This window comes from Oncorhynchus mykiss, chromosome 13, assembly GCF_057628025.1.
Source record: "Oncorhynchus mykiss isolate SJ-2025 chromosome 13, ASM5762802v1, whole genome shotgun sequence".
Classification (NCBI taxonomy): domain Eukaryota; kingdom Metazoa; phylum Chordata; class Actinopteri; order Salmoniformes; family Salmonidae; genus Oncorhynchus; species Oncorhynchus mykiss.
The window spans coordinates 74,442,573-74,470,555 of record NC_143034.1 but is presented as its reverse complement, the minus strand read 5'-3'; the positions used below and the strand labels follow the sequence as shown (position 1 = coordinate 74,470,555).

Here is a 27,983-nt window from a genome sequence, read left to right as displayed (position 1 = left end):
TTCCTGGAGACAGGACCAGCTCTGATAACGGGTTTACCCCCGGAGGAATGTACATGTTTCCTGGAGACAGGACCAGCTCTGAAACGGGTTTACCCCCAGAGGAATGTACATGTTTCCTGGAGACAGGACCAGCTCTGATAACGGGTTTACCCCCAGAGGAATGTACATGTTTCCTGGAGACAGGACCAGCTCTGATAACGGGTTTACCCCCGGAGGAATGTACATGTTTCCTGGAGACAGGACCAGCTCTGATACGGGTTTACCCCCGGAGGAATGTACATGTTTCCTGGAGACAGGACCAGCTCTGACAACGTGTTGATGTGCTGTTTGTATTCAGGTTTTCCTACTGCTGCCTTCTTGACCAGGTCTCCCTAGCCAAAGAGACTGTGTCATAGTGGGTGTGTAGATTGAGAGTGTGTGTGTGTGTGTGTGTGTGTGTGTGTGTGTGTGTGTGTGTGTGTGTGTGTGTGTGTGTGTGTGTGTGTGTGTGTGTGTGTGTGTGTGTGTGTGTGTGTGTGTGTGTGTGTGTGTGTGTGTGTGTGTGTGTGTGTGTGTGAGAGAGAGAGTAAATACCCAGATAATGGTCAGAAAGATAAACAAAATATAGAAATAATAGCTAACATAAAGAAAATGACAGCATTGCTAGTGATACAAAATCAAATATTTATTAAGTATGAACATTCTCCGTGATTAAATAACCTTATGGCTAAAAACAGCTTGAGGGTTACTACAATACATCAGTCAAAACATGAAAACACAACTACGTACAAAACACCATTAAATACAGTTGGAATGTAGTTAGAACTCAAACTGTTCAAATCAAACAGAAAAACAACTAAATGGTGGATTAACACATTTACATTTCTAGATACTCTACTTTGCTCTTGCATTACCCATACAGCTGTTTAAAGTCATACAATATGTCACATTCTGTTTCATCGATTACTTGTTTCTTGCTTGTAATCAGGGCACGTTTATAGGAATCATTTTCTCTAACTAGAAGTCTCATCATTTCATGAAAATGTTTTTCTGCAGCGAGTGTAATGCAAGTCAAGGTCTCCATGGATGAAGGTCAACAATATTTATAACCAGCATTGTTAAAATAACTGCTGTAATTCAAATCAGACCATACCAGTTCACACCCTAAAACAAGACAATGTTCAACTGTAGTCCATGAAGAGGTATTAGGATTATGAGCACAGCTATTCTGCCGTACCATTGCAAACTGCTGCTACACATTTGGTGAAAGATGAATTCAGACTGAAATCAGGCTTAGTAGTATATGTTATATCTTGTGACATAGTGTCCTGGTTCTATTAGCTCCTGTTATATCTTGTGACAAAGTGTCCTGGTTCTATTAGCTTCTGTTATATCTCGTGACAGAGTGTCCTGGTTCTATTACCTTCTGTTATATCTTGTGACAGAGTGTCCTGGTTCTATTACATTCTGTTATATCTTGTGACAAAGTGTCCTGGTTCTATTACCTTCTGTTATATCTTGTGACAAAGTGTCCTGGTTCTATTAGCTCCTGTTATATCTATATATATCCAGTGTGTGTTATTGGGTGTCCAGTTTGTCCAGTGTGTGTTATTGTGTGTCCAGTTTGTCCAGTGTGTGTTATTGTGTGTCCAGTTTGTCCAGTGTGTGTTATTGTGTGTCCAGTTTGTCCAGTGTGTGTTATTGTGTGTCCAGTGTGCGAGTGTGTGTGTCCATTGACACAGAGTTACCATGGTTATTATTTCCAGGAATAAATTGATCCAAACTGGTGTGTGTGTTCCTCCATGTATTTAAATGTCATATTGTGATCAAACATAAAACACATGATTAGAGTGAAACATCATCTTTTTTTTGGCCCCATGAACACCTGACACAGGGACACTGAGGAGTCAACATCATTAACCTTAAACCCTGGATAGAGGGGCTGAGTGAATGTGGTGTAGAATGTGTACAGGTGGGTCAGTGAGTCAGAGGAGACTCTGTAGAAGGACAGAGTGCCAGCTGGCCAGTCCAGAAACACTCCTACTCTGTGGGAGCTGGAGGGGGGGACGTCTAAGGTAATGTGAACATTATTGTGCCTGGCATTGTAACTTTTGTCAGAAAAGAACAGACTCCAGGACTTGTCATTGGATCCAAAAACACAGTCATTACCCCTTCCTCTCCTGCTGATTCCTTTATATGTCACTCCAATGTCAGCCAATCCCCCACTCCCCTCTACCTCCCAGTAACAGCGCCCAGTCAGACCATCTCTACACAGCACTTGCTGCCAGAACTCAAATCTCTCCTGGTGATCAGGATACGGTTGTGTCTCCCTGCTACGTGTCACCTTTCTGTTATCCTCAGTCAGAGAGAGGAGTCTGTGTGCTGTGTTTGGGTCCAGTGTGAGATCACAGGCATCTGGTGGATGAAACCAGACACAATGTTAGAAATCATCATCATTCACATTAGAATGTTAACTCCCTGGCGACCTGAATGCTCTCGTTGGCTGGCCCTCACTACATATCTGTCACCAAACCCACTGGCATTTATAAGTCTTTGCTAGGTACAGCCTGGCCTTATCTCAGCTCACTGGTCACCATAGCAACACCCACCCGTAGCATACGCAGCAGGTATATCTCACTGGTCACCATAGCAACACCCACCCGTAGCATACGCAGCAGGTATATCTCACTGGTCACCATAGCAACACCCACCCGTAGCATACGCAGCAGGTATAGCTCACTGGTCACCATAGCAACACCCACCCGTAGCATACGCAGCAGGTATATCTCACTGGTCACCATAGCAACACCCACCCGTAGCATACGCAGCAGGTATATCTCACTGGTCACCATAGCAACACCCACCCGTAGCATACGCAGCAGGTATAGCTCACTGGTCACCATAGCAACACCCACCCGTAGCATACGCAGCAGGTTTATCTCACTGGTCATCCCCAAAGCCAACACTTACTTCGGCCGCCTCTCCTTCCAGTTCTCTGCTACTGGAATGAATTGCAAAAATCACTGAAGCTGGAATCTTATATCTCCAGAGCAGCTTACCGATCACTGTAGCTGTACACAGCCCATCTGTAAATATCACACCTGACTACCTCATCCCCATATTATTACTTACCCTCTTGTTCTTTTGCTCCCCAGTATCTCTACTTGCACATCATCATCTGCACATCTATCACTCCAGTATTAATGCTTAGTTGTAATTATTTTCACCTCTATGGCCTATTTATTACCCACCTCCCTACTCTTCTACATAAGCTGCACTGTACATAGATTTTTCTATTTTTCTTTTAATTTGTGTTATTGACTGTATGTTTGTTTATGTGTAACTCAATGTTGTTTTTGTTGCACTGCTCTGCTTTATATTGGCCAGGTCGGAGATGTTTTTTTTATTTTATTTTTTATTTTACCTTTATTTAGCAAGTCAGTTAAGAACAAATTCTTATTTTCAATGACGGCCTAGGAACAGTGGGTTAACTGCCTGTTCAGGGGCAGAACGACAGATTTGTACCTTGTCAGCTCGGGGGTTTGAACTTGCAACCTTCCGGCTACTAGTCCAACGCTCTAACCACTAGGCTTCCCTGCAGCCCCGGTAAATGAGAACTTGTTCTCAACTGGCCTACTTACCTGCCTGTCTCTCTATGTCTGTCACTGCCTGCCTGTGTGTCTGTCACTGCCTGCCTGTGTGTCTGTCCCCCTGCCTGCCTGTGTGTCTGTCCCCCTGCCTGCCCGTCTGTCTGTCCCCCTGCCTGCCCGTCTGTCTGTCCCCCTGCCTGCCCGTGTGTCTGTCCCCCTGCCTGCCCGTGTGTCTGTCCCCCTGCCTGCCCGTCTGTCTGTCCCCCTGCCTGCCCATCTGTCTGTCCCCCTGCCTGCCCGTCTGTCTGTCCCCCTGCCTGCCCGTCTGTCTGTCCCCCTGCCTGCCTGTGTGTCTGTCCCCCTGCCTGCCCGTCTGTCTGTCCCCCTGCCTGCCCGTCTGTCTGTCACCCTGCCTGCCCGTCTGTCTGTTAAATAAATGTGAAATAAAAAATTAAAATTATGAAGCCAATTTTGACTTTGAATAATAATAATAATAATAATAATAATAATAACTTTAAATAAAGGTGCAATAAAAATAAGAAAAAAATGACTAATTAATTTAATGTAGATGTTTCTAGGTATCAACAGGAGAAGTTAATGTAACTTGAGAGTTGTTGAATGGTCATATGTTATACTGTATGGTAATATAAAACACACTTATTCACATTAATTATATACACACACACACACACACACACACACACATCCTGAGCACACACACACCTGTATGTATGCATAAATACACATTTCTAGCGTAACACGAACACACCACACACATACACACACACTGCCAAAGCTGCTCTTTCTAAACTTTGGTGTCCCTGATTTCTGCTTCTGTAGAACTACAGATTGTATGTAATATGACCAAGTCAGTAATGATGGTGGTCTTTGACTTAACTTGAATTAAGACTTATTCTTAGTCATATTCTTCACAGCAGTCAACACTCACATTTTCTAAGTCCAGGTTTCATTGTGTACTCTCCACCATGATCCACACTGTAGCGGTAAGCAGAAGAACAGACAGTCATTGAGTGATACACGTGAACACACACACACACACAGCATATAAGTTTGTTCAAGTGGTGGTAAGAATGTTTGTCTTAACTAGCCTGATAACTCAAACATGCCTGATATGAACATTGACATAAACCAAATCAAATCAAATCAAATCAAATTTTATTTGTCACATACACATGGTTAGCAGATGTTAATGCAAGTGTAGCGAAATGCTTGTGCTTCTAGTTCCGACAATGCAGTAATAACAAGTAACCCTCTACATACTTGACTTTCTCCAGTCTGCAGTGTGGATCCTCCAGTCCAGCAGAGAGCAGTCTGACTCCTGAGTCTCCTGGGTGATTGTAGCTCAGGTCCAGCTCTCTCAGGTGTGAGGGGTTTGACCTCAGAGCTGAGACCAGAGAAGCACAGCCTTCTTCAGTGACTAGACAGCCTGACAGCCTGCAAAGAGTCAAATCATATTTAAACCACACTGCTATTCTTTAGTGGTGAAAATAGTGGCAGTATATTTCCTCAACATATTCAGATATATCAATGTCCAGCAACCTTTCATATCTATTCGTAAATTAATGATTAATTGAAATGACAAAAAATCAAAGTATGGCTGGTAGAGAGAAAAATATAAAGTCCAAATATTATAGTAGACTGACCAGACCAGTTTAAAAAGCAGTATCAGTCAAAAGACAGATAGTGAGGTATCAGATTTAGATTGGTGTGGACTGTATACTCAGTACATATCTATTTTGACAGTGAAGATAACATTTTAAATGTGGATATGTACTCCAACATTTTGAATTTGAGGTCTAATGTTTCACATGAGGTGACAGTATATAGTGTCACCTTTAATTTGAGGGTACTTTCCTACATATCTGTTTCACCGTTTAGAAATGAAAGCACTTTATGTATCTAGTCCCCCTATTTGAAGAAGTCAAGTATTCTGACCAATTCACTTATAGTGTATTCAAGTAGTCAAAATAATAGTATTTGGTCCCATATTCTTTGAACACAATGACTACATCAAACCTGTGACTTGAGAAAGATCATGAATTAATCATTAATAATAATGAGTGAGAGAGTTACAGAGGCTACAACAAGACATTCAAACCTCAAATTAAAAGGTGACATTCTGTACTGTCATCTAATATGAAACATATGATCTCAAATCCAAAATGCTGGAGCATAGCACCAAATTTAAAACTGTAAACTTCACTGTCCAAACACATATGATGTGGACTATGTATCTGGTAAACACATATGATGTGGACTATGTATCTGGTAAACACATATGATGTGGACTATGTATCTGGTAAACACATATGATGTGGACTATGTGTGCCTGGTAAACACATATGATGTGGACTATGTGTGCCTGGTAAACACTTGTGGATCTGGTGAACAGTTATCACTTGTTGACCAACTACAGGAATACTGACCTCAGAGTCTCCAGTTTACAGTGGGGATTCCCCAGTCCAGCAGAGAGCAGCTTCACTCCTGAATCCTTCAGGTCATTGTTACTCAGATCCAGCTCTCTCAGGTGGGAGGGGTTTGACTTCAGAGCTGAGACCAGAGAAGCACAGCCTTCCTCTGTGACTCCACAGCCTGACAGCCTGCAAAGAGTCAAATCATATTAAATATCACACTGCTATTATTTGGTAGTGAAAATAGTGGCAGTATATATTTTTCAACATATTCAGATACATCAGTGTCCTGAAACCTGCCATATCTATTCATAAATGAATGAATGTATCAGTATTAGAAATTATCATAACATTGCTTGAAGAGAGAGAAATGTATTTTACAAATATCTGAGTTGACTGGCCAGACCTTCACCTCTGATGTTAGCTTTAAAAAAATAAACTTGTAGTACTTATTCAAATGGGAGAACTAGGTCCATGAAGTGCTTTCATTTCTAAAAGCTAAAACAGATTTTTATGAGTACCTTAAAAATAAAGGTGACATTCTGTACTGCCGCCTAACATGAAACATAATATCTAAAATCCTAAATGCTGGAGCATAGAGACTCATTTAAAACTGTAACTTCACTGTCCAAACACATATGGTGTGGATTATGTGTGTCTGGTAAACACATGTGGATCTGGTGAACAGTTATCACTTGTTGACCAACTACAGGAACACTGACCTCAGAGTCTCCAGTTTACAGTGGGGATTCCCCAGTCCAGCAGAGAGCAGCTTCACTCCTGAATCCTTCAGGTCATTGTTACACAGATCCAGCTCTCTCAGGTGTGAGGGGTTTGACTTCAGAGCTGAGACCAGAGAAGCACAGCCTTTGTCCGTGACTCCACAGCCTGACAGCCTGACAAAGAGATCATCATGATTTCACAAACACACTGTTAATTTAACACCAGTAGTGTAGAAGGACAATGGCAGATGCATTTGGTTTATTCTCCCAAAAAACATATAGATTAATCTTTAATCTCCTAGAAATGTATAGTCACATTGTTGTAATATTTGTGTTGTGGAGAAATGACCAAGCAGTAGACGGGAGTACAGTTAGTTTTTGTTTAGTCAGAACCCCTCGTGCTCTACATTTCCCGACACCCCAGTGCGCATGTGCATTTCCTATTAGGTGTAGTAACGTAACACTGCCGTAATGCATTACTGCTTAGTAACAGCACAGTAACTAATATAAACAGATGTAGATCCCAGATACTACACTCCTCCCCCATAGTGTTTAACTCCCAGAGAACAAGGTAAATATGTTAGGTAACTACTAATGCAATATCTGAACAATGCATTCTTAAAAAAAATTCAACTATTGGGTTGAAGCAGACTTTTCAGAGCCCAGCACAAATCCAGGGGATTATTCTGCCCCAAAGATGCCCCAAAGATGGAGTTTGTGTCCTAATAACTAACCCAAGTAATGTCTGTTTTCTTTCCTTTTATCTAGGACATATTAAAGTGTTTGTTTGTTTTACTGTCTGTTACCTCCTTAACCAGCTCAACTCACAGGTCAAGCTTTTGAGGTGTCCTTCGCTGTCGAATAGGATATCTCCGCTCCTCCTGGGCTTCCTGTGGTGGGCCAGGTTCGGGTGGAAGGTCAGGCTCTGTCTCTCCCGTACGTCCACAGTCAGGAGAATAGTCCTGGGGGTCGTTATTGTTCTTGTTCTCTCGGCATGTCTCTGCTGGGGCGTTGGACCGTAGCAGATGATCCACATGAACGTTGACCTGGCGATGACCAATTTGGACTTGGTAAGTCAAAGGTCCTCTGCATTGCAAGATCACACCTGAGTTCCACAGGCGCTTGGGGTGTCTGAAATCACGTACCATCACCCTCTCTCCCTCTTTGAATTCTCTGACAGTCTTTGAGTGTCTATCATGAGCTTTCTTCTGCTGTAGCTGGTGCTTTGCCACAGTGCTTGACAAGTCTGGTTTCAACAATGTCAGGCGGGTACGTGGTTGGCCTTTCAGAAACAGTTCAGCTGGTGTACATTCCTTTACTGTGTGTGGTGTGTTACGGTAAGTAAACAGGAACTGAGGAAGCCTTTGGTGGGTGGGCACAGACTGAACCTCGAGTATAGTCCAGGCCTTCTTAAAGGTTTGCTCTCTCCACTTCTCCGTTTGATTGCGGATGGTAAGGTGGTGACAGGATTTTTTATTTTTTTTACCTTTTTTTAACCAGGCAAGTCAGTTAAGAAAAAAATCTTATTTTCAATGACGGCCTAGGAACAGTGGGTTAACTGCCTGTTCAGGGACAGAACGACAGGATGTGCCTTACTCCGTTGTTCTTGAGAAACGTTTCAAAATCGTTTGACGTGAACGGAGGGCCATTGTCTGATACGAGCTCCTTGAATAGTCCAAAGGATGCAAACAGGTGTCTGAGAAGATTGATGGTCTTCTCGGCTGTGGTCAGTTGAGTAGGGAACACTTCAATCCACTTGGAATGGACATCGACGACAACAAGGAAATGTTGCTTGTCAATTTCAGCGTAATCCACATGGATGCGTTCCCAAGGTGTAGCAGCCCAGGACCATGGATGAAGAGGTGCAGCAGCAGGCTTGTTGCGAACAGCTTCATAAGGTGAGCAGTGGCCTACATTCTGTTGAATGTCCTGATCCAGTCCAGGCCACCACAGATAACTGCGAGCGAGTGCTTTCATTTGAGTGATCCCTGGATGTCCCTCGTGCAGGTCAGATAGCAGTCTCCTCTGGAATTTGTGAGGTACCACCACCCTTGATCCCCACAGAACACATCCTTGATCAGTGGACAACTGGTCTTTCTTGTCGATGAATGGACGAAGGTTATCGTCATTTACGAAGGTTGGGCAACCGCCTAATGTTAAGTCCAAGACTTTGGAAAGCACTGGGTCTTTCCTTGTTTCCTCTGCTATGTCAGAAGCAGATATGGGCAGTTCATCAATGAGAGAGATCTGGAAGACTGCTCTATCATCTTCACTGTTGGAGTCACTATTGCATGGTAGTCTCGATAGTGCATCGGCATTTGCGTGATCACTGGATCGTCTGTACTCAATCTCGTAGTCGTAGGCTAACAATATCAGAGCCCAACATTGCATTCGAAGTGCAGCAAGGGTTGGTATAGCTGATTTTGGTCCAAGGATGGCCAACAGAGGCTTGTGATCTGTCAGCAGTTGGAACTTCCTTTCGTAGAGGTATTTGTGAAACTTCTTCACTCCGAATATGATGCTCAGGGCTTCCTTCTCAATTTGAGCATAATTTTTCTCACTTGGTGACAGAGTATGTGATGCAAATGCAATAGGGTGTTCTTCACCTGACGGTAGAACATGTGAGATGACGGCTCCTACTCCGTATGGAGATGCATCACACGCGAGTCTCAGCTTCATCTCTGTGTTATAGTGGGCAAGCCACTTGCTCTTTAGCAGATGCTGTTTGCAAGTATTGAATGCTTCTTCGCATTGTGGGGAGAAATTCCACTTTGTATCGGCCTGCAGCAGTTGGTGAAGCGGATGCAACAATGTGGACAAGTTTGACACAAACCTTCCGTAATAGTTCAGGAGCCCCAAAAATGACCTCAGCTCTGAGATATTTGTGGGTGCTGGTCCACTCCTTCCCCTCATACCGGACTGGTACCTGGATCTGCCTTAACACAGGAATAGTGTCACCAGTGTATGAAGAAAGGCGGATGGACGCGGGCTGAAGAGGACACTCTTTCAGTTTTTCTTTGTAGAGTCTCTCTGGAACCAGAGATACAGACGCTCCGGTGTCCAGCTGCATTTTAACCTGTTTTCCCGCTAACTCCATGTTGAGATAGATTCCATCTTTTAGTTGTTGAGCTGTGTACACTGTCAACAGTTCCACTACTGTTTCAGTTGTACCTTACTCTTCTTGTGCTGCGTCTGACACTTTGTGCGCTCTTGCTGTGCGTTTCGAGGCCTTACACACTCTCTGTAAATGTCCAACCTTTCCACAATTGTGGCACTTTTCATTTTGGAATCGACATTCACTGTGCTGATGATTATCTCCCCCACATCTGTAGCAACTTGGCTTAGACCTTTGAGATGTGGGCTGCTTTGTTCTTGTGTAACCTTGAGGACGGGACTGAGAAAAGTGTGACTTTTGTGAGCTTTTTTCACCACGTGCATCACTGACCTTCTGAACACCTTTCTGATGTTCTGCATGTCCCGATAGCTCAATAGTATCCCTGTGGGCAAGCTCGAGTCCAAGTGCTATATCACAGGCTTTCTTAAAGGTCAGGTCCTTCTCTGACAGGAGCCTTCTGTGATATGCTTCACCTGTGAGACCACATACAAAACTTGTCTCGGAGAGCATCATCAAGAAATCGTGCAAACTCACATGTACTTGCCAGCCTTTTCAAAGCAAGGATGTAGTCAGCCACGGTTTCCCCTTGACTCTGGTGACGTTGGTAATATCTGAAACGTTCTGCAATGAGAATTGGCTTAGGCTTGAAATACCTTGAAAGAGTTTCAGTCAGTTCTGCATAGTTCAACTCCACTGCTTTTATTGGTTCAATGAGACCTTTCAGCAATCCATACTCCGTTGGACCCAAAACACATGATAAATACGTCTGCTTCTTTTCATCTTTGATTTCATTTGCAGCCAGCCAACGTTCAAAATGCTCCAAATAGGAATCAAAATCCTCTTTTGTAGCCTCAATCTCTGGTACTCGACCAATGGTTGCCATTTTCACAGTTAATTGTTCAGTTTCCTTATTCCTTGTATTCCTTAATTTTCATCTAATTCTTCACTTCAGAAGTTTCTGCAATTACTTAATTTACTGCACTCATTTGTAATAATGTGTTACGGTCCTTCTTCCTTTTTCTTCTTGCCAATATTTCTCCACTGATATCGCCTAATTTCAATGGGTTCAATGACCGTTTTTTAAATTGAACCACCAGAGAGCAGTGTCGCTATTCTGGACTCCAATAGTCTTGCTACTTGGCAGCTCCTGAATACAGTACTAGCAGTGCTTAGCCTTCTCTACTGGCGAAAGAAAATAAAAAATAACTGACGAATTACAGAATTATTTTAAGTTTCATTACTCACGCAACATTCTTCCCTTCAAGCAATGTCCGTTTATGTAGTTTAATCACCTCGTCGCCACTGTGATATTTGTGTTGTGGAGAAATGACCAGGCAGGAGCCGGGAGTACAATTAGTTTTCGTTTAGTCAGAACCCCTCGTGCTCTACAGGTCCCGGGCACCCCAGTGCGCATGTGCATTTCCTATTAGGTGTAGTAACGTAACACTGCCGTAATGCATTACTGCTTAGTAACAGCACAGTAACTAATATAAACACATGTAGATCCCAGATACTTCAATTGTTATACTAATGTGAACAGCAATGCACTGAGTAAATATGTTTTTCAACAATTCTTATTTTTCTCTAAAGTGAATATTTCTTCCTGATGATTAGTACTTAAAAGTAATTTGATGTACTCACAGAGCAGCTTTGGAGGCTTTGACCACTGGCAGCAGCCTCAGCAGACCTTCCTCTGATCTGGAGTATTTCTTCAGGTCAAACACTTCCAGCTCCTTTTCTGAAGTCAGCAACACAAAGACCAGAGCTGACCACTGTGCAGGTGACAGTTTAGCTTCTGAGAGACTTCCTGATCTCAGGTAGCTTTGGATCTCCTCCACTAGAGAATGGTCATTCAGTTCATTCAGACAGTGGAACAGATTGATGCACCTCTCTGGAGAGGGATTCTCCCTGATCTTCTCCTTGATGTACTTGACTGTTTCTTCATGGCTCTGTGAGCTGCTTCTTGTCATTGTCAGTAGACCTCGTAAGTGCTTCTGATTGGACTCCAGTGAGAGACCCAGAAGGAAGCGGAGGAAAAGGTCCAGGTTTCCTGTCTCACTTTGTAAGGCTTCATCCACAGCACTCTTGTAGACAGTAACTCCAGGCTTGTTTCTGAACAGCGCAAAAAGGTTCCTGGATGTTGATTGAGGTTTGGCCATTAGATTCTCATTGTTGTTGATGAATGAGAGGAACACATATACAGCAGCCAGAAACTCCTGAATGCTCAGATGCACAAAGCAGTACACATTGTCCTGGACCAGCCCACATTCCTCTTTAAAGAGCTGTGTGCACAATCCTGAATACACTGAGGCTTCATTGACATCAATACCAGCCTCCTTCAGGTCTTCTTCATAGAAAATCAGATTGCCCTTCACAAGCTGTTGAAAAGCCAGTTTTCCCAGTGACAGAATGCTCTCTTTATTCCAGTGTGGACCTGTCTCTTCTTTCCCAAGATACTTTTCATTCTTCTGTTTGGTATGAAACACCACAAGGTTTGTGTACATCTCAGTCAGAGTCTTGGGCATCTCTTCTCTCTTATGTTTCAGCATGTGTTCAAGCACTATTGCAGAAATCCAACAGAAGACTGGAATGTGGCACATGATGTGGAGGCTCCTTGATGTCTTTATGTGTGAGATGATTCTGCTGGCCAGTTCCTCATCACTGAATCTCTTCCTGAAGTACTCCTCCTTCTGTGGATCATTGAACCCTCGTACCTCTGTCACCTGATCAACAAACCCTGAAGGGATCTTATTGGCTGCTGCAGGTCGGGTAGTTATCCAGAGGAGAGCAGAGGGAAGCAGATTTCCCTTGATGAGATTTGTCAGCAGAACATCCACTGAGGTTGACTCTGTGACGTCACAACAGATCTTGTTCTTCTGGAAGTCTAGGGGCAGTCGGCACTCATCCAGACCATCAAAGATGAACAGAACTTTGTACTTGTTGTAGTTGGAAATTCTTGATTCTTTGGTTTCCATTGAGAAGTGATTGAGAAGTTCAATCAAAGTGTGTTTTTCCCCTTTCATCAAATTCAGCTCCCGAAAAGGGAATGAAAACACAAATTGGACATCCTGATTTGCTTTTCCTTCAGCCCAGTCCAGAATGAACTTCTGCACAGAGACTGTTTTTCCAATGCCAGCGACTCCCTTTGTCAACACAGTTCTGATAAGTTTGTCTTGTCCAGTTAAGGGTTTGAAGATGTCGTTACATTTGATTGCAGTCTCTGGTCTTGCTTGTTTCCTGGTTGTTGTCTCAATCTGTCTCAGCTCATGTTCATTATTGACCTCTCCTGTTCCACCCTCTGTGATGTAGAGCTCTGTGTAGATCTTACTGAGAAGTGTTGGGTTTCCTTGTTTAGCGATCCCCTCAAATACACATTGAAACTTCTTCTTTAGACTAGATTTGAGTTCACGTTGGCAAATCACAGCAGGATCATCTGAATGAAGAAATAACACAGAGGATATTAATATCACGTCTGTTTTAATGCATACAGTGTTGTTGGACTGTTATAAAGTTATACATTACAATAATGTTTTCCCTTAAAAATGTGTAAATTATTTCATAATGCATTACACACTGGAGTTACTGATTATATTATTATTATTATTATTATTATTAATGTTGTGTAACGACTTTCCTCTTCTGAGGAGGAGTAGCAAGGATCGGACCAATACGCAGCGTGGTTTTTAATAAGAACACTGAACAAAACAATAAACGACAACGTGAAAAAACAAAACCTAAACAGTTCCGTGCTACACGGAAAATAAACACGAAACACAAAAGGAAAAGTACCCAAGTATGATTCTCAATCAGAGACAACTAACGACACCTGCCTCTGATTGAGAACCGTACCAGGCCAAACACATAAATACTACATAGAAAACGGAACATAGACAACCCACCCCAACTCACGCCCTGACCATACTAAAAGAAAGACATAAGAAAGGAACTAAGGTCAGAACGTGACATGTTCTCTCTCTCTCTCTCTCTCTCTCTCTCTCTCTCTATCTCTCTCTCTCTCTCTCTCTCTCTCTCTCTCTCTCTCTCTCTCTCTCTCTCTCTCTCTCTCTCTCTCCTCATCTCTCTGTCTAAATTAATCACCACAACAAATCCCTGCTGCTACTTGATGAGGTCACTAAGTGTTGTATTAAGGCTTCTACAATATCATTGAGTTACAAAGCTACTTTAGCTGTACTTGAGCTACAACTTTTAAATGTTTGTTGTAAAACAGTATTCAACATGAGGCTGACAGCTCTTACTTTTCTCCAGTGTGTCAGCAAGCTCCTTCTGGTTCATTTTCCTCAGGACGTGCAGTGTGATCTTCAGAGCCCCCTCTCTGGCACTGCTCTCCTGCTTCTCATCTTCAGCGTCCACCACTTCCTTATCCTGCTTCTGACTCTCAAAGCCTTGTGGGAGTTCTGGACTCAGAATCCTCTTGAACATCTTCAGCTCGTTCTTCAAAAATGTCATAATATTCTCTTCAAGCAACTGAAATATATAAAGTAAATAATTTAAGCAAGATAAGAAATACTTTCTCATGAACACATTAATAAATGATTGACAGATCAACTTTACTTGAGAAAAACAAAAACAAATGTACATAACAGGACCACATACACTGAATATAGAGGCCAGGTCTGTTTGATGACTCTGGGAAGACTGACCACTGAGAACCTCTGACTCTGATCTCTCCTGTTGGTTTCTGTGGACAAAACATCTGAGGAGTATATATTTATAGCCATATATATATATATATATATATATATATATATATATATATATATATATATATATATATATACATACATACATACATACATACATACATACATACATACATATACACACACACACACACACACACAGGGAGGGAATGTTGTGTTTACATGAAAATGGAAGAAAAGGATAAGCCTATGGATTATGAAAACAACAAAAATAAATGGGAAAATTGGAGAGGACAAATGACCAGAGATAGTGTTGTTTAACTCACTGACCCATGAGTTTTTCTTACCTTTGTTTCAGAGAAAAGTCTCCCTCTCTAAACTTTATAGGTTCACCCATAGACTGGTCACTCTTCATGGACACACAGCTGGGCACAGGGGAGGCTGGTCTCTCCTGCTTGATTGAACTTCAACACAACAGAGACAAATATTACATCTCTCATCTACTCTGAGCTCAGATGGGGAAACATAATAATAGTTTCATTCCAAAACGCTGTTTATCCATTTCCAGAAATGTTGGTAAATTAGCGTTTATAGTTCAAATAAATTATGAAAGGTGTGTTTTATCACTGTCTAATTATGGGGTTGGTCAATGACAGACATGTGTTTGTTTAAAATCTATCACTTGATTGGTTTCAATTCAGAGAGACAAATATTCATGTTATTTTTGTTTTTAAAATCAAGATATCTGCCTCACTCTCAGAGAAATCAGTAGTACTGCTAGGTTTTACACAGTAATAATATATATCTGCCTCACTCTCAGAGAAATCAGTAGTACTGCTAGGTTTAACACAGTAATAATATATATCTGACTCAGTCTCAGAGAAATCAGTAGTACTGCTAGGTTTAACACAGTAATAATATATATCTGACTCACTCTCAGAGAAATCAGTAGTACTGCTAGGTTTAACACAGTAATAATATATATCTGACTCACTCTCAGAGAAATCAGTAGTACTGCTAGGTTTTACACAGTAATAATATATATCTGCCTCACTCTCAGAGAAATCAGTAGAACTGCTAGGTTTAACACAGTAATAATATATATCTGCCTCACTCTCAGAGAAATCAGTAGTACTGCTAGGTTTAACACAGTAATAATATATATCTGCCTCACTCTCAGAGAAATCAGTAGTACTGCTAGGTTTAACACAGTAATAATATATATCTGTCTCACTCTCAGAGAAATCAGTAGTACTGCTAGGTTTAACACAGTAATAATATATATCTGCCTCACTCTCAGAGAAATCAGTAGTACTGCTAGGTTTTACACAGTAATAATATATATCTGCCTCACTCTCAGAGAAATCAGTAGTACTGCTAGGTTTTACACAGTAATAATATATATCTGCCTCACTCTCAGAGAAATCAGTAGTACTGCTAGGTTTCACACAGTAATAATATATATCTGCCTCAGTCTCAGAGAAATCAGTAGTACTGCTAGGTTTTACACAGTAATAATATATATCTGCCTCACTCTCAGAGAAATCAGTAGTACTGCTAGGTTTTACACAGTAATAATATATATCTGACTCACTCTCAGAGAAATCAGTAGTACTGCTAGGTTTAACACAGTAATAATATATATCTGACTCACTCTCAGAGAAATCAGTAGTACTGCTAGGTTTTACACAGTAATACTATATATCTGACTCACTCTCAGAGAAATCAGTAGTACTGCTAGGTTTTACACAGTAATAATATATATCTGACTCACTCTCAGAGAAATCAGTAGTACTGCTAGGTTTTACACAGTAATAATATATATCTGCCTCACTCTCAGAGAAATCAGTAGTACTGCTAGGTTTAACACAGTAATAATATATATCTGACTCACTCTCAGAGAAATCAGTAGTACTGCTAGGTTTTACACAGTAATAATATATATCTGCCTCACTCTCAGAGAAATCAGTAGTACTGCTAGGTTTAACACAGTAATAATATATATCTGACTCACTCTCAGAGAAATCAGTAGTACTGCTAGGTTTTACACAGTAATAATATATATCTGACTCACTCTCAGAGAAATCAGTAGTACTGCTAAGTTTTACACAGTAATAATATATATCTGCCTCACTCTCAGAGAAATCAGTAGTACTGCTAGGTTTAACACAGTAATAATATATATCTGACTCACTCTCAGAGAAATCAGTAGTACTGCTAGGTTTTACACAGTAATAATATATATCTGCCTCACTCTCAGAGAAATCAGTAGTACTGCTAGGTTTAACACAGTAATAATATATATCTGCCTCACTCTCAGAGAAATCAGTAGTACTGCTAGGTTTAACACAGTAATAATATATATCTGACTCACTCTCAGAGAAATCAGTAGTACTGCTAGGTTTTACACAGTAATAATATATATCTGCCTCACTCTCAGAGAAATCAGTAGTACTGCTAGGTTTAACACAGTAATAATATATATCTGACTCAGTCTCAGAGAAATCAGTAGTACTGCTAGGTTTAACACAGTAATAATATATATCTGACTCACTCTCAGAGAAATCAGTAGTACTGCTAGGTTTAACACAGTAATAATATATATCTGACTCACTCTCAGAGAAATCAGTAGTACTGCTAGGTTTTACACAGTAATAATATATATCTGCCTCACTCTCAGAGAAATCAGTAGAACTGCTAGGTTTAACACAGTAATAATATATATCTGCCTCACTCTCAGAGAAATCAGTAGTACTGCTAGGTTTAACACAGTAATAATATATATCTGCCTCACTCTCAGAGAAATCAGTAGTACTGCTAGGTTTAACACAGTAATAATATATATCTGCCTCACTCTCAGAGAAATCAGTAGTACTGCTAGGTTTAACACAGTAATAATATATATCTGTCTCACTCTCAGAGAAATCAGTAGTACTGCTAGGTTTAACACAGTAATAATATATATCTGCCTCACTCTCAGAGAAATCAGTAGTACTGCTAGGTTTTACACAGTAATAATATATATCTGCCTCACTCTCAGAGAAATCAGTAGCACTGCTAGGTTTTACACAGTAATAATATATATCTGCCTCACTCTCAGAGAAATCAGTAGTACTGCTAGGTTTCACACAGTAATAATATATATCTGCCTCAGTCTCAGAGAAATCAGTAGTACTGCTAGGTTTTACACAGTAATAATATATATCTGCCTCACTCTCAGAGAAATCAGTAGTACTGCTAGGTTTTACACAGTAATAATATATATCTGACTCACTCTCAGAGAAATCAGTAGTACTGCTAGGTTTAACACAGTAATAATATATATCTGACTCACTCTCAGAGAAATCAGTAGTACTGCTAGGTTTTACACAGTAATACTATATATCTGCCTCACTCTCAGAGAAATCAGTAGTACTGCTAGGTTTAACACAGTAATAATATATATCTGACTCACTCTCAGAGAAATCAGTAGTACTGCTAGGTTTTACACAGTAATAATATATATCTGACTCACTCTCAGAGAAATCAGTAGTACTGCTAAGTTTTACACAGTAATAATATATATCTGCCTCACTCTCAGAGAAATCAGTAGTACTGCTAGGTTTAACACAGTAATAATATATATCTGACTCACTCTCAGAGAAATCAGTAGTACTGCTAGGTTTTACACAGTAATAATATATATCTGCCTCACTCTCAGAGAAATCAGTAGTACTGCTAGGTTTAACACAGTAATAATATATATCTGCCTCACTCTCAGAGAAATCAGTAGTACTGCTAGGTTTAACACAGTAATAATATATATCTGACTCACTCTCAGAGAAATCAGTAGTACTGCTAGGTTTTACACAGTAATAATATATATCTGCCTCACTCTCAGAGAAATCAGTAGTACTGCTAGGTTTAACACAGTAATAATATATATCTGACTCAGTCTCAGAGAAATCAGTAGTACTGCTAGGTTTAACACAGTAATAATATATATCTGACTCACTCTCAGAGAAATCAGTAGTACTGCTAGGTTTAACACAGTAATAATATATATCTGACTCACTCTCAGAGAAATCAGTAGTACTGCTAGGTTTTACACAGTAATAATATATATCTGCCTCACTCTCAGAGAAATCAGTAGAACTGCTAGGTTTAACACAGTAATAATATATATCTGCCTCACTCTCAGAGAAATCAGTAGTACTGCTAGGTTTTACACAGTAATAATATATATCTGCCTCACTCTCAGAGAAATCAGTAGTAATGCTAGGTTTAACACAATAATAATATATATCTGCCTCACTCTCAGAGAAATCAGTAGTACTGCTAGGTTTAACACAGTAATAATATATATCTGCCTCACTCTCAGAGAAATCAGTAGTACTGCTAGGTTTAACACAGTAATAATATATATCTGTCTCACTCTCAGAGAAATCAGTAGTACTGCTAGGTTTAACACAGTAATAATATATATCTGCCTCACTCTCAGAGAAATCAGTAGTACTGCTAGGTTTAACACAGTAATAATATATATCTGCCTCACTCTCAGAGAAATCAGTAGTACTGCTAGGTTTCACACAGTAATAATATATATCTGCCTCACTCTCAGAGAAATCAGTAGTACTGCTAGGTTTAACACAGTAATAATATATATCTGCCTCACTCTCAGAGAAATCAGTAGTACTGCTAGGTTTAACACAGTAATAATATATATCTGCCTCACTCTCAGAGAAATCAGTAGTACTGCTAGGTTTTACACAGTAATAATATATATCTGACTCACTCTCAGAGAAATCAGTAGTACTGCTAGGTTTAACACAGTAATAATATATATCTGCCTCACTCTCAGAGAAATCAGTAGTACTGCTAGGTTTAACACAGTAATAATATATATCTGCCTCACTCTCAGAGAAATCAGTAGTACTGCTAGGTTTTACACAGTAATAATATATATCTGCCTCACTCTCAGAGAAATCAGTAGTACTGCTAGGTTTTACACAGTAATAATATATATCTGCCTCACTCTCAGAGAAATCAGTAGTACTGCTAGGTTTAACACAGTAATAATATATATCTGACTCACTCTCAGAGAGAAATCAGTAGTACTGCTAGGTTTAACACAGTAATAATATATATCTGCCTCACTCTCAGAGAAATCAGTAGTACTGCTAGGTTTAACACAGTAATAATATATATCTGACTCACTCTCAGAGAGAAATCAGTAGTACTGCTAGGTTTAACACAGTAATAATATATATCTACCTCAGTCTCAGAGGAATCAGTAGTACTGCTAGGTTTAACACAGTAATAATATATATCTGCCTCACTCTCAGAGAAATCAGTAGTACTGCTAGGTTTTACACAGTAATAATATATATCTGACTCACTCTCAGAGGAATCAGTAGTACTGCTAGGTTTAACACAGTAATAATATATATCTGCCTCAGTCTCAGAGAAATCAGTAGTACTGCTAGGTTTTACACAGTAATAATATATATCTGCCTCAGTCTCAGAGAAATCAGTAGTACTGCTAGGTTTTACACAGTAATAATATATATCTGCCTCACTCTCAGAGAAATCAGTAGTACTGCTAGGTTTAACACAGTAATAATATATATCTGCCTCACTCTCAGAGAAATCAGTAGCACTGCCAGGTTTTACACAGTAATAATATATATCTGACTCAGTCTCAGAGAAATAAATAGCACTGCTAGGTTTAACACAGTAATAATATATATCTGACTCAGTCTCAGAGAAGTAAATAGCACTGCTGTAAATAAATAACTAATAACTATCTAAAATGTTTACAGTAATAACATCTATAATGTTTACAGTAATAACATCTATAATGTTTACAGTAATGACATCTATAATGATTACAGTAATAACATCTATAATGTTTACAGTAATGACAGCTATAGTGTTTACAGTAATAACATCTATAATGTTTACAGTAATGACATCTATAATGTTTACAGTAATAACATCTATAATGTTTACAGTAATGACATCTATAGTGTTTACAGTAATAACATCTATAATGTTTACAGTAATAACATCTATAATGTTTACAGTAATGACATCTATAATGTTTACAGTAATAACATCTATAATGTTTACAGTAATGACATCTATAGTGTTTACAGTAATAACATCTATAGTGTTTACAGTAATAACATCTATAATGTTTACAGTAATGACATCTATAATGTTTACAGTAATGACATCTATAATGTTTACAGTAATGACATCTATAGTGTTTACAGTAATGACATCTATAATGTTTACAGTAATGACATCTATAATGTTTACAGTAATGACATCTATAATGTTTACAGTAATGACATCTATAAGGTTTACAGTAATAACATCTATCATGTTTACAGTAATGACATCTATAATGTTTACAGTAATGACATCTATAATGTTTACAGTAATGACATCTATAATGTTTACAGTAATGACATCTATAATGTTTACAGTAATGACTATTACCCATCATGAGCTATTTTAATCCCGCCCCTCTGCTCCTCTCAGCCCAGTCCACCTGTCTCTGTAGAACATCCTCTTGATTTCCACCCCACATATATTATTCAACTGTGTTGTGAGTCTTACATGGATTTGAACCTTTCTAGTCTCATAGTATCCACAGACTGTCAGTTAAAGATACATATTTTTCATAAGAGTATTATTCTACTGTTGATTGACTGACTATGTCTTTCCAAATCCCCCAGCACTGCTATTTCTATGTAACGGTTTTCTTTAGGTGAAGGAGAGTCGGACCAAAATGTTATTCATGATTTTTAATGAAGAAAAAAACTATACATGAATAAACTAAACAAGAAAAGTGAAAACCTAAACAGTCCTATCTGGTGCAAAGGAACAATCACCCACAAAACACACAGTGAAACCCAAGCTACCTAAATATGGTTCCCAATCAGAGACAATGACTAACACCTGCCTCTGATTGAGAACCATATCAGGCCAGACATAGAAATAGACAAACCAGACACACAACATAGAATGCCCACCCAGCTCACGTCCTGACCAACACTAAAACAAGGAAAACACACACGAACGATGGTCAGAACGTGACAGGCGAAAGATCATTTTAAACTAATATTGTGACTTTTCAACAATTTCCCTGTAAATTCTATTCTTAGCTAAAAATGTTACAGACACATGAAGGTACCTATAAGCAATCATTTCTGATGAATATTTTTTTTTTAATGTGAATTTTGGGGGGATTTAATGATTTAGAAATAAAGTTCTTTATTGACAATGTCATCTCACCTCTTGGCTTTGGTGTCATGTCCCCCAGAGAGTCTCATTTTAGAGGCAGGGCCCCCCTCCTCTCTCTTCCCAGAGAGTCTCATTTTAGAGGCAGGGCCCCCCTCCTCTCTCTCCCCAGAGAGACTCATTATAGAGCACTGAGCCCTAAACAGAGATCCAACATGTTGGTTGTGGTTAACACAGTGACAAATAATAATTGAAGTTAAATTATTCTCTTTTATTAATTATCTCTTAGAAATAAAACATTTACTGACAGACACATCCAAACAGTCAGGTGATTTAATGCATCACATGAACATGTAGTGGTGACTGATATGTTTCTCCTCTTCTCCATGTAGTGGAACTATTGATAATAACAATACAATAATAATATTAATAATAAATTCTCACTTTGTCTTTTAATCATTTCACTCATTCTAGTGTGCTGCTTTGTTCAACAGTTATTAATTTAATTCATAATAGCAATGTTAAGAAAAGTATTTGTGGTTTCATACCAAATTACACAAGAAGCAGGAGCTCATTCTAATTTTTAAAAACAACAAATGTTTTGATATTCTGAAAGATGATTTAGAACTATATAATTAACATTTTTACAAATGGTAAAATAACCAGATATACGCATCCTATAATACGATATATGAACAATATGTTTCTGAATTCTATCATCAACACCCAGTTAGCGCCATTTTGTACGATTGAACTGTCACGTAGCTGTCGCAGGTGAAATGGACTGTTAGATCTGAGTGTTTTAATTTCATTCACTAGTAAAATAACAACATACACTTAATGTCTCTACACACTTTACAATAATCCCTGGGAAGAGTCTTACCTTGTAGCCTGAATTCACAACCAGAACATGTCAAGTCATTGAGATATTATCCGTTGTGCTGAGAGAGCACCTTCCTGATGACAAGTGGCTCTGTATCTATGTTCTATGTACAGTTGATCTTTGGATGCAATAATATCTGGTCAAAGTCTAGTGACTCAACACCATAATATAGAATAAACATAACAGTAGTTTAACCTTTGGCCAGTAGAGGCCATGGCATATTATAACATGTAGAATCATTATGATGATCCAGGTTCATATTATAACATGTAGAATCATTATGATGATCCAGGTTCATACTATAACATGTAGAATCATTATGATGATCCAGGTTCATATTATAACATGTAGAATCATTATGATGATCCAGGTTCATACTATAACATGTAGAATCATTATGATGATCCAGGTTCATACTATAACATGTAGAATCATTATGATGATCCAGGTTCATATTATAACATGTAGAATCATTATGATGATCCAGGTTCATACTATAACATGTAGAATCATTATGATGATCCAGGTTCATATTATAACATGTAGAATCATTATGATGATCCAGGTTCATACTATAACATGTAGAATCATTATGATGGATCCAGGTTCATATTATAACATTATGATGATCCAGGTTCATACTATAACATTATGATGATCCAGGTTCATATTATAACATGTAGAATCATTATGATGGATCCAGGTTCATATTATAACATTATGATGATCCAGGTTCATACTATAACATTATGATGATCCAGGTTCATATTATAACATGTAGAATCATTATGATGGATCCAGGTTCATATTATAACATTATGATGATCCAGGTTCATACTATAACATTATGATGATCCAGGTTCATATTATAACATGTAGAATCATTATGATGATCCAGGTTCATACTATAACATGTAGAATCATTATGATGATCCAGGTTCATATTATAACATGTAGAATCATTATGATGGATCCAGGTTCATATTATAACATGTAGAATCATTATGATGATCCAGGTTCATATTATAACATGTAGAATCATTATGATGATCCAGGTTCATATTATAACATGTAGAATCATTATTATGGATCCAGGTTCATATTATAACATGTAGAATCATTATGATGATCCAGGTTCATACTATAACATGTAGAATCATTATGATGATCCAGGTTCATATTATAACATGTAGAATCATTATGATGATCCAGGTTCATATTATAACATGTAGAATCATTATGATGATCCAGGTTCATATTATAACATGTAGAATCATTATTATGGATCCAGGTTCATATTATAACATGTAGAATCATTATGATGATCCAGGTTCATACTATAACATGTAGAATCATTATGATGATCCAGGTTCATACTATAACATGTAGAATCATTATGATGATCCAGGTTCATATTATAACATGTAGAATCATTATGATGATCCAGGTTCATATTATAACATTATGATGATCCAGGTTCATACTATAACATGTAGAATCATTATGATGATCCAGGTTCATACTATAACATGTAGAATCATTATGATGATCCAGGTTCATACTATAACATGTAGAATCATTATGATGATCCAGGTTCATACTATAACATGTAGAATCATTATGATGATCCAGGTCCATCTCCAACTTTGAAGTATACAGTGGGGTCCCAAATTATTGACACTCTTGACACCCTCAAACCAACTCTTAGTGTCCTGATTCAGATCTGTTTAAACCAACTCTTAGTTTCCTGATTCAGATCTGTTCAAACCAACTCTTAGTGTCCTGATTCAAATCTGTTTAAACCAACTCTTAGTTTCCTGATTCAGATCTGTTTAAACCAACTCTTAGTTTCCTGATTCAGATCTGTTTAAACCAACTCTTAGTTTCCTGATTCAGATCTGTTTAAACCAACTCTTAGTGTCCTGATTCAGATCTGTTCAAACCAACTCTTAGTGTCCTGATTCAAATCTGTTTAAACCAACTCTTAGTTTCCTGATTCAGATCTGTTTAAACCAACTCTTAGTTTCCTGATTCAGATCTGTTTAAACCAACTCTTAGTGTCCTGATTCAGATCTGTTCAAACCAACTCTTAGTGTCCTGATTCAGATCTGTTTAAACCAACTCTTAGTTTCCTGATTCAGATCTGTTCAAACCAACTCTTAGTTTCCTGATTCAGATCTGTTCAAACCAACTCTTAGTTTCCTGATTCAGATCTGTTCAAACCAACTCTTTGTGTCCTGATTCAGATCTGTTCAAACCAACTCTTAGTGTCCTGATTCAGATCTGTTTAAACCAACTCTTAGTTTCCTGATTCAGATCTGTTTAAACCAACTCTTAGTGTCCTGATTCAGATCTGTTTAAACCAACTCTTAGTGTCCTGATTCAGATCTGTTTAAACCAACTCTTAGTTTCCTGATTCAGATCTGTTTAAACCAACTCTTAGTTTCCTGATTCAGATCTGTTCAAACCAACTCTTAGTGTCCTGATTCAGATCTGTTTAAACCAACTCTTAGTGTCCTGATTCAGATCTGTTTAAACCAACTCTTAGTGTCCTGATTCAGATCTGTTTAAACCAACTCTTAGTTTCCTGATTCAGATCTGTTTAAACTAACTCTTAGTTTCCTGATTCAGATCTGTTTAAACCAACTCTTAGTGTCCTGATTCAGATCTGTTTAAACCAACTCTTAGTTTCCTGATTCAGATCTGTTCAAACCAACTCTTAGTTTCCTGATCAGATCTATTTAAACCAACTCTTAGTGTCCTGATTCAGATCTGTTTAAACCAACTCTTAGTTTCCTGATTCAGATCTGTTCAAACCAACTCTTAGTTTCCTGATTCAGATCTGTTCAAACCAACTCTTAGTTTTATTTAACTCTTTATTTAACTAGGCAAGTCAGTTAAGAACAAATTATTATTTACAATGACGGCCTACCAAAAGGCAAAAGGCCTCGTGGGGGGTAGTGTCTGGGATTAAAAATATAAATAAATAAAAAATATAGGACAAAACACACATCACGACAAGAGAGACAACACAACACTACATGAAGAGAGAACTAAGACAACAACATAGCATGGCAGCACCACATGACAACGCAGCAGGGTAGCAACACAACATGACAACAACATGGTAGCAACAAAACAGGGTACAAACATTATTGGGCACAGGCAACAGCACAAAGGGCAAGAAGGTAGAGACAACAATAAATCACGCAAAGCAGCCACAACTGTCATTAAGAGTGTCCACGATTGAGTCTTTGAATGAAGAGATTGAGATAAAACTGTCCAGTTTGAGTGTTTGTTGCAGCTCGTTCCAGTCGTTAGCTGCAGCGAACTGAAAAGACGAGCGACCCAGGGATGTGTGTGCTTTGGGGACCTTTAACAGAATGTGACTGGCAGAACAGGTGTTGTATGTGGAGGATGAGGGTTGCAGTAGATATCTCAGACTGGGGGAGTGAGGCCTAAGAGGGTTTTATAAATAAGTATCAACCAGTGGATCTTGTGACGGGTATACAGAGATGACCAGTTTACAGAGGAGTATAGAGTGCAGTGATGTGTCCTGTAAGGAGCATTGGTGGCAAATCTGATGGCAGAATGGTAAAGAACATCTAGTCGCTCGAGAGCACCCTTACCTGCCGATCTATAAATTATGTCTCCGTAATCTAGCATGGGTAGGATGGTCATCTGAATCAGGGTTAGTTTGGCAGCTGGGGTGAAAGAGGAGCGATTACGAGAGAGGAAACCAAGTCTAGATTTAACTTTAGACTGCAGCTTTGATATGTGCTGAGAGAAGGACCCCGTACCGTCAAGCCATACTCCCAAGTACTTGTATGAGGTACTTGTACAAGTACTTGTACCTCATGCTCTAAACCCTCAGAGGTAGTAATCACCTTTCTGTTGGGAGAGGGGCATTTGTCTTACCAAACCACATGACCTTTGTTTTGGAGGTGTTCAGAACAGGGTTAAGGGCAGAGAAAGCTTGTTGGACAATTGACTGGGGCACAGTGCTGTGTTCTGCTGGTGGTGGTGGTGTGAGGCCTTAACCTCTGCCTCCCTCTCTCATTCCCTCTTCCTGGTGGTGGTGTGAGGTCTTAACCTCAGCCTCCCTCTCTCATTCCCACTTCCTGGTGGTGGTGTGAGGTCTTAACCTCAGCCTCCCTCCCTCTCTCATTCCCTCTTCCTCAGTACGATGTAGAAGAGACCACTGACCAGACACAGAGGGAAGGACACCCAGGCCAGAATGTAGGCAAAGCCAAACACAGCATCCTCCTCCCCATCCGGACGCATTACCGTGTAGATTATAGCTCCACACATCACAAACAGACCTGGAGAGAGGGGGAGGAAAAGGAAGGGAGATGGGAGAGGAGAGGAGAAGGGAAAGAGAGAGAGAGAGGGAAAGGGAGAGTGGGGGAGAAGGGAAAAACGCATGGTTAGTTTTAGACAGCTGTTGAGGATCATTCATTTTTTCCAAGTTGACACACCTAATATTTTGTGACAGACTTGGTTATGTTCTGTATATTGGGACAGGGCTGAATCTTCTAGCTTCCACTAGTTAACATCCTGAGCCAGAGAACCACGGCCATATGCAGATTCTTTATTTTTATCCAGCCAACTCTGCCCACAGGATCAAATTGAGTTAGCTAGCTAAGACACGGTATCTAGCATGAGATTTGATTGGGTTCCAACTCAGAGATTATGACACACCTAACATAGAGACATTAAACCAAACCTTGTGTTAAGGGACCTGACATTGAGGCAGTAAACCAACCGTTGTATCCGGCCCTGTTGTGACCATTCTGAGAAATCATATGAATCAATCATATCAATCAACTTCTTTGAATCACACCTTCATGATGCAGAATATATTACTTGTTTGCTGATAAGTACAACTTTAACTTCTCTAGAGCCTGTAAAGTATAAACTTTTTTCTCTCACTATTGTGACTGGTGGGATTAAATGTGTTAAGGCTGCGATAATATCATTGAGTTACACGGCTACTTTAGCTACAGCTTTTAAACGTTATAAAACAGCATTCAACATGAGGCAGACAGCTCTTACTTTTCTCCAGTGTGTCAGCAAGCTCCTTCTGGTTCATTTTCCTCAGGACGTTCAGTGTGATCTTCAGAGCCCCCTCTCTGGCACTGCTCTCCTGCTTCTCATCTTCAGCATCCACCACTTCCTGCTTCTGACTCTCAAAGCCTTGTAGGAGTTCTGATCTCAGAATCATCTTGAACATCTTCAGCTCGTTGTTCATGTCATAATATTCTCTTCAAGCAACTGAAATAATGTCAATAAGTGTATGAATGATTGACATATCAACTTTACTTGAGGTAAACAAGTGTCTAAACTCACAGATACTAAAGGCTACTTCAAT

General features: G+C 39.3%; 1 protein-coding gene across 5 annotated transcripts; it reads right to left on the bottom strand.

Annotated features, from left to right (window-relative positions):
• Positions 1-643: 643 nt before the first annotated feature.
• On the bottom strand, positions 644-22,754 carry LOC110485296 (NLR family CARD domain-containing protein 3). 5 transcript variants are annotated; one of them, XM_090197586.1, is made up of 12 exons: positions 22,613-22,754; positions 22,038-22,126; positions 21,784-21,927; positions 14,847-14,963; positions 14,453-14,537; positions 14,095-14,323; positions 11,480-13,271; positions 6,724-6,897; positions 6,017-6,190; positions 4,851-5,024; positions 4,519-4,565; positions 644-2,394 (listed from the first exon to the last, which is right to left on the bottom strand). In XM_090197586.1, exons 2-12 carry the CDS (start codon positions 22,115-22,117, stop codon positions 1,838-1,840), a joined length of 3,573 nt encoding a protein of 1,190 aa, XP_090053712.1. In that variant the 5' UTR covers positions 22,118-22,126; positions 22,613-22,754; the 3' UTR covers positions 644-1,837. The 5 variants fall into 5 exon arrangements, with proteins under 5 accessions (XP_090053712.1, XP_090053710.1, XP_090053713.1 ...); XM_090197584.1 differs by having other exon boundaries at positions 14,095-14,537; XM_090197587.1 differs by lacking the exon at positions 22,038-22,126 and having other exon boundaries at positions 22,613-22,734.
• Positions 22,755-27,983: the final 5,229 nt, after the last annotated feature.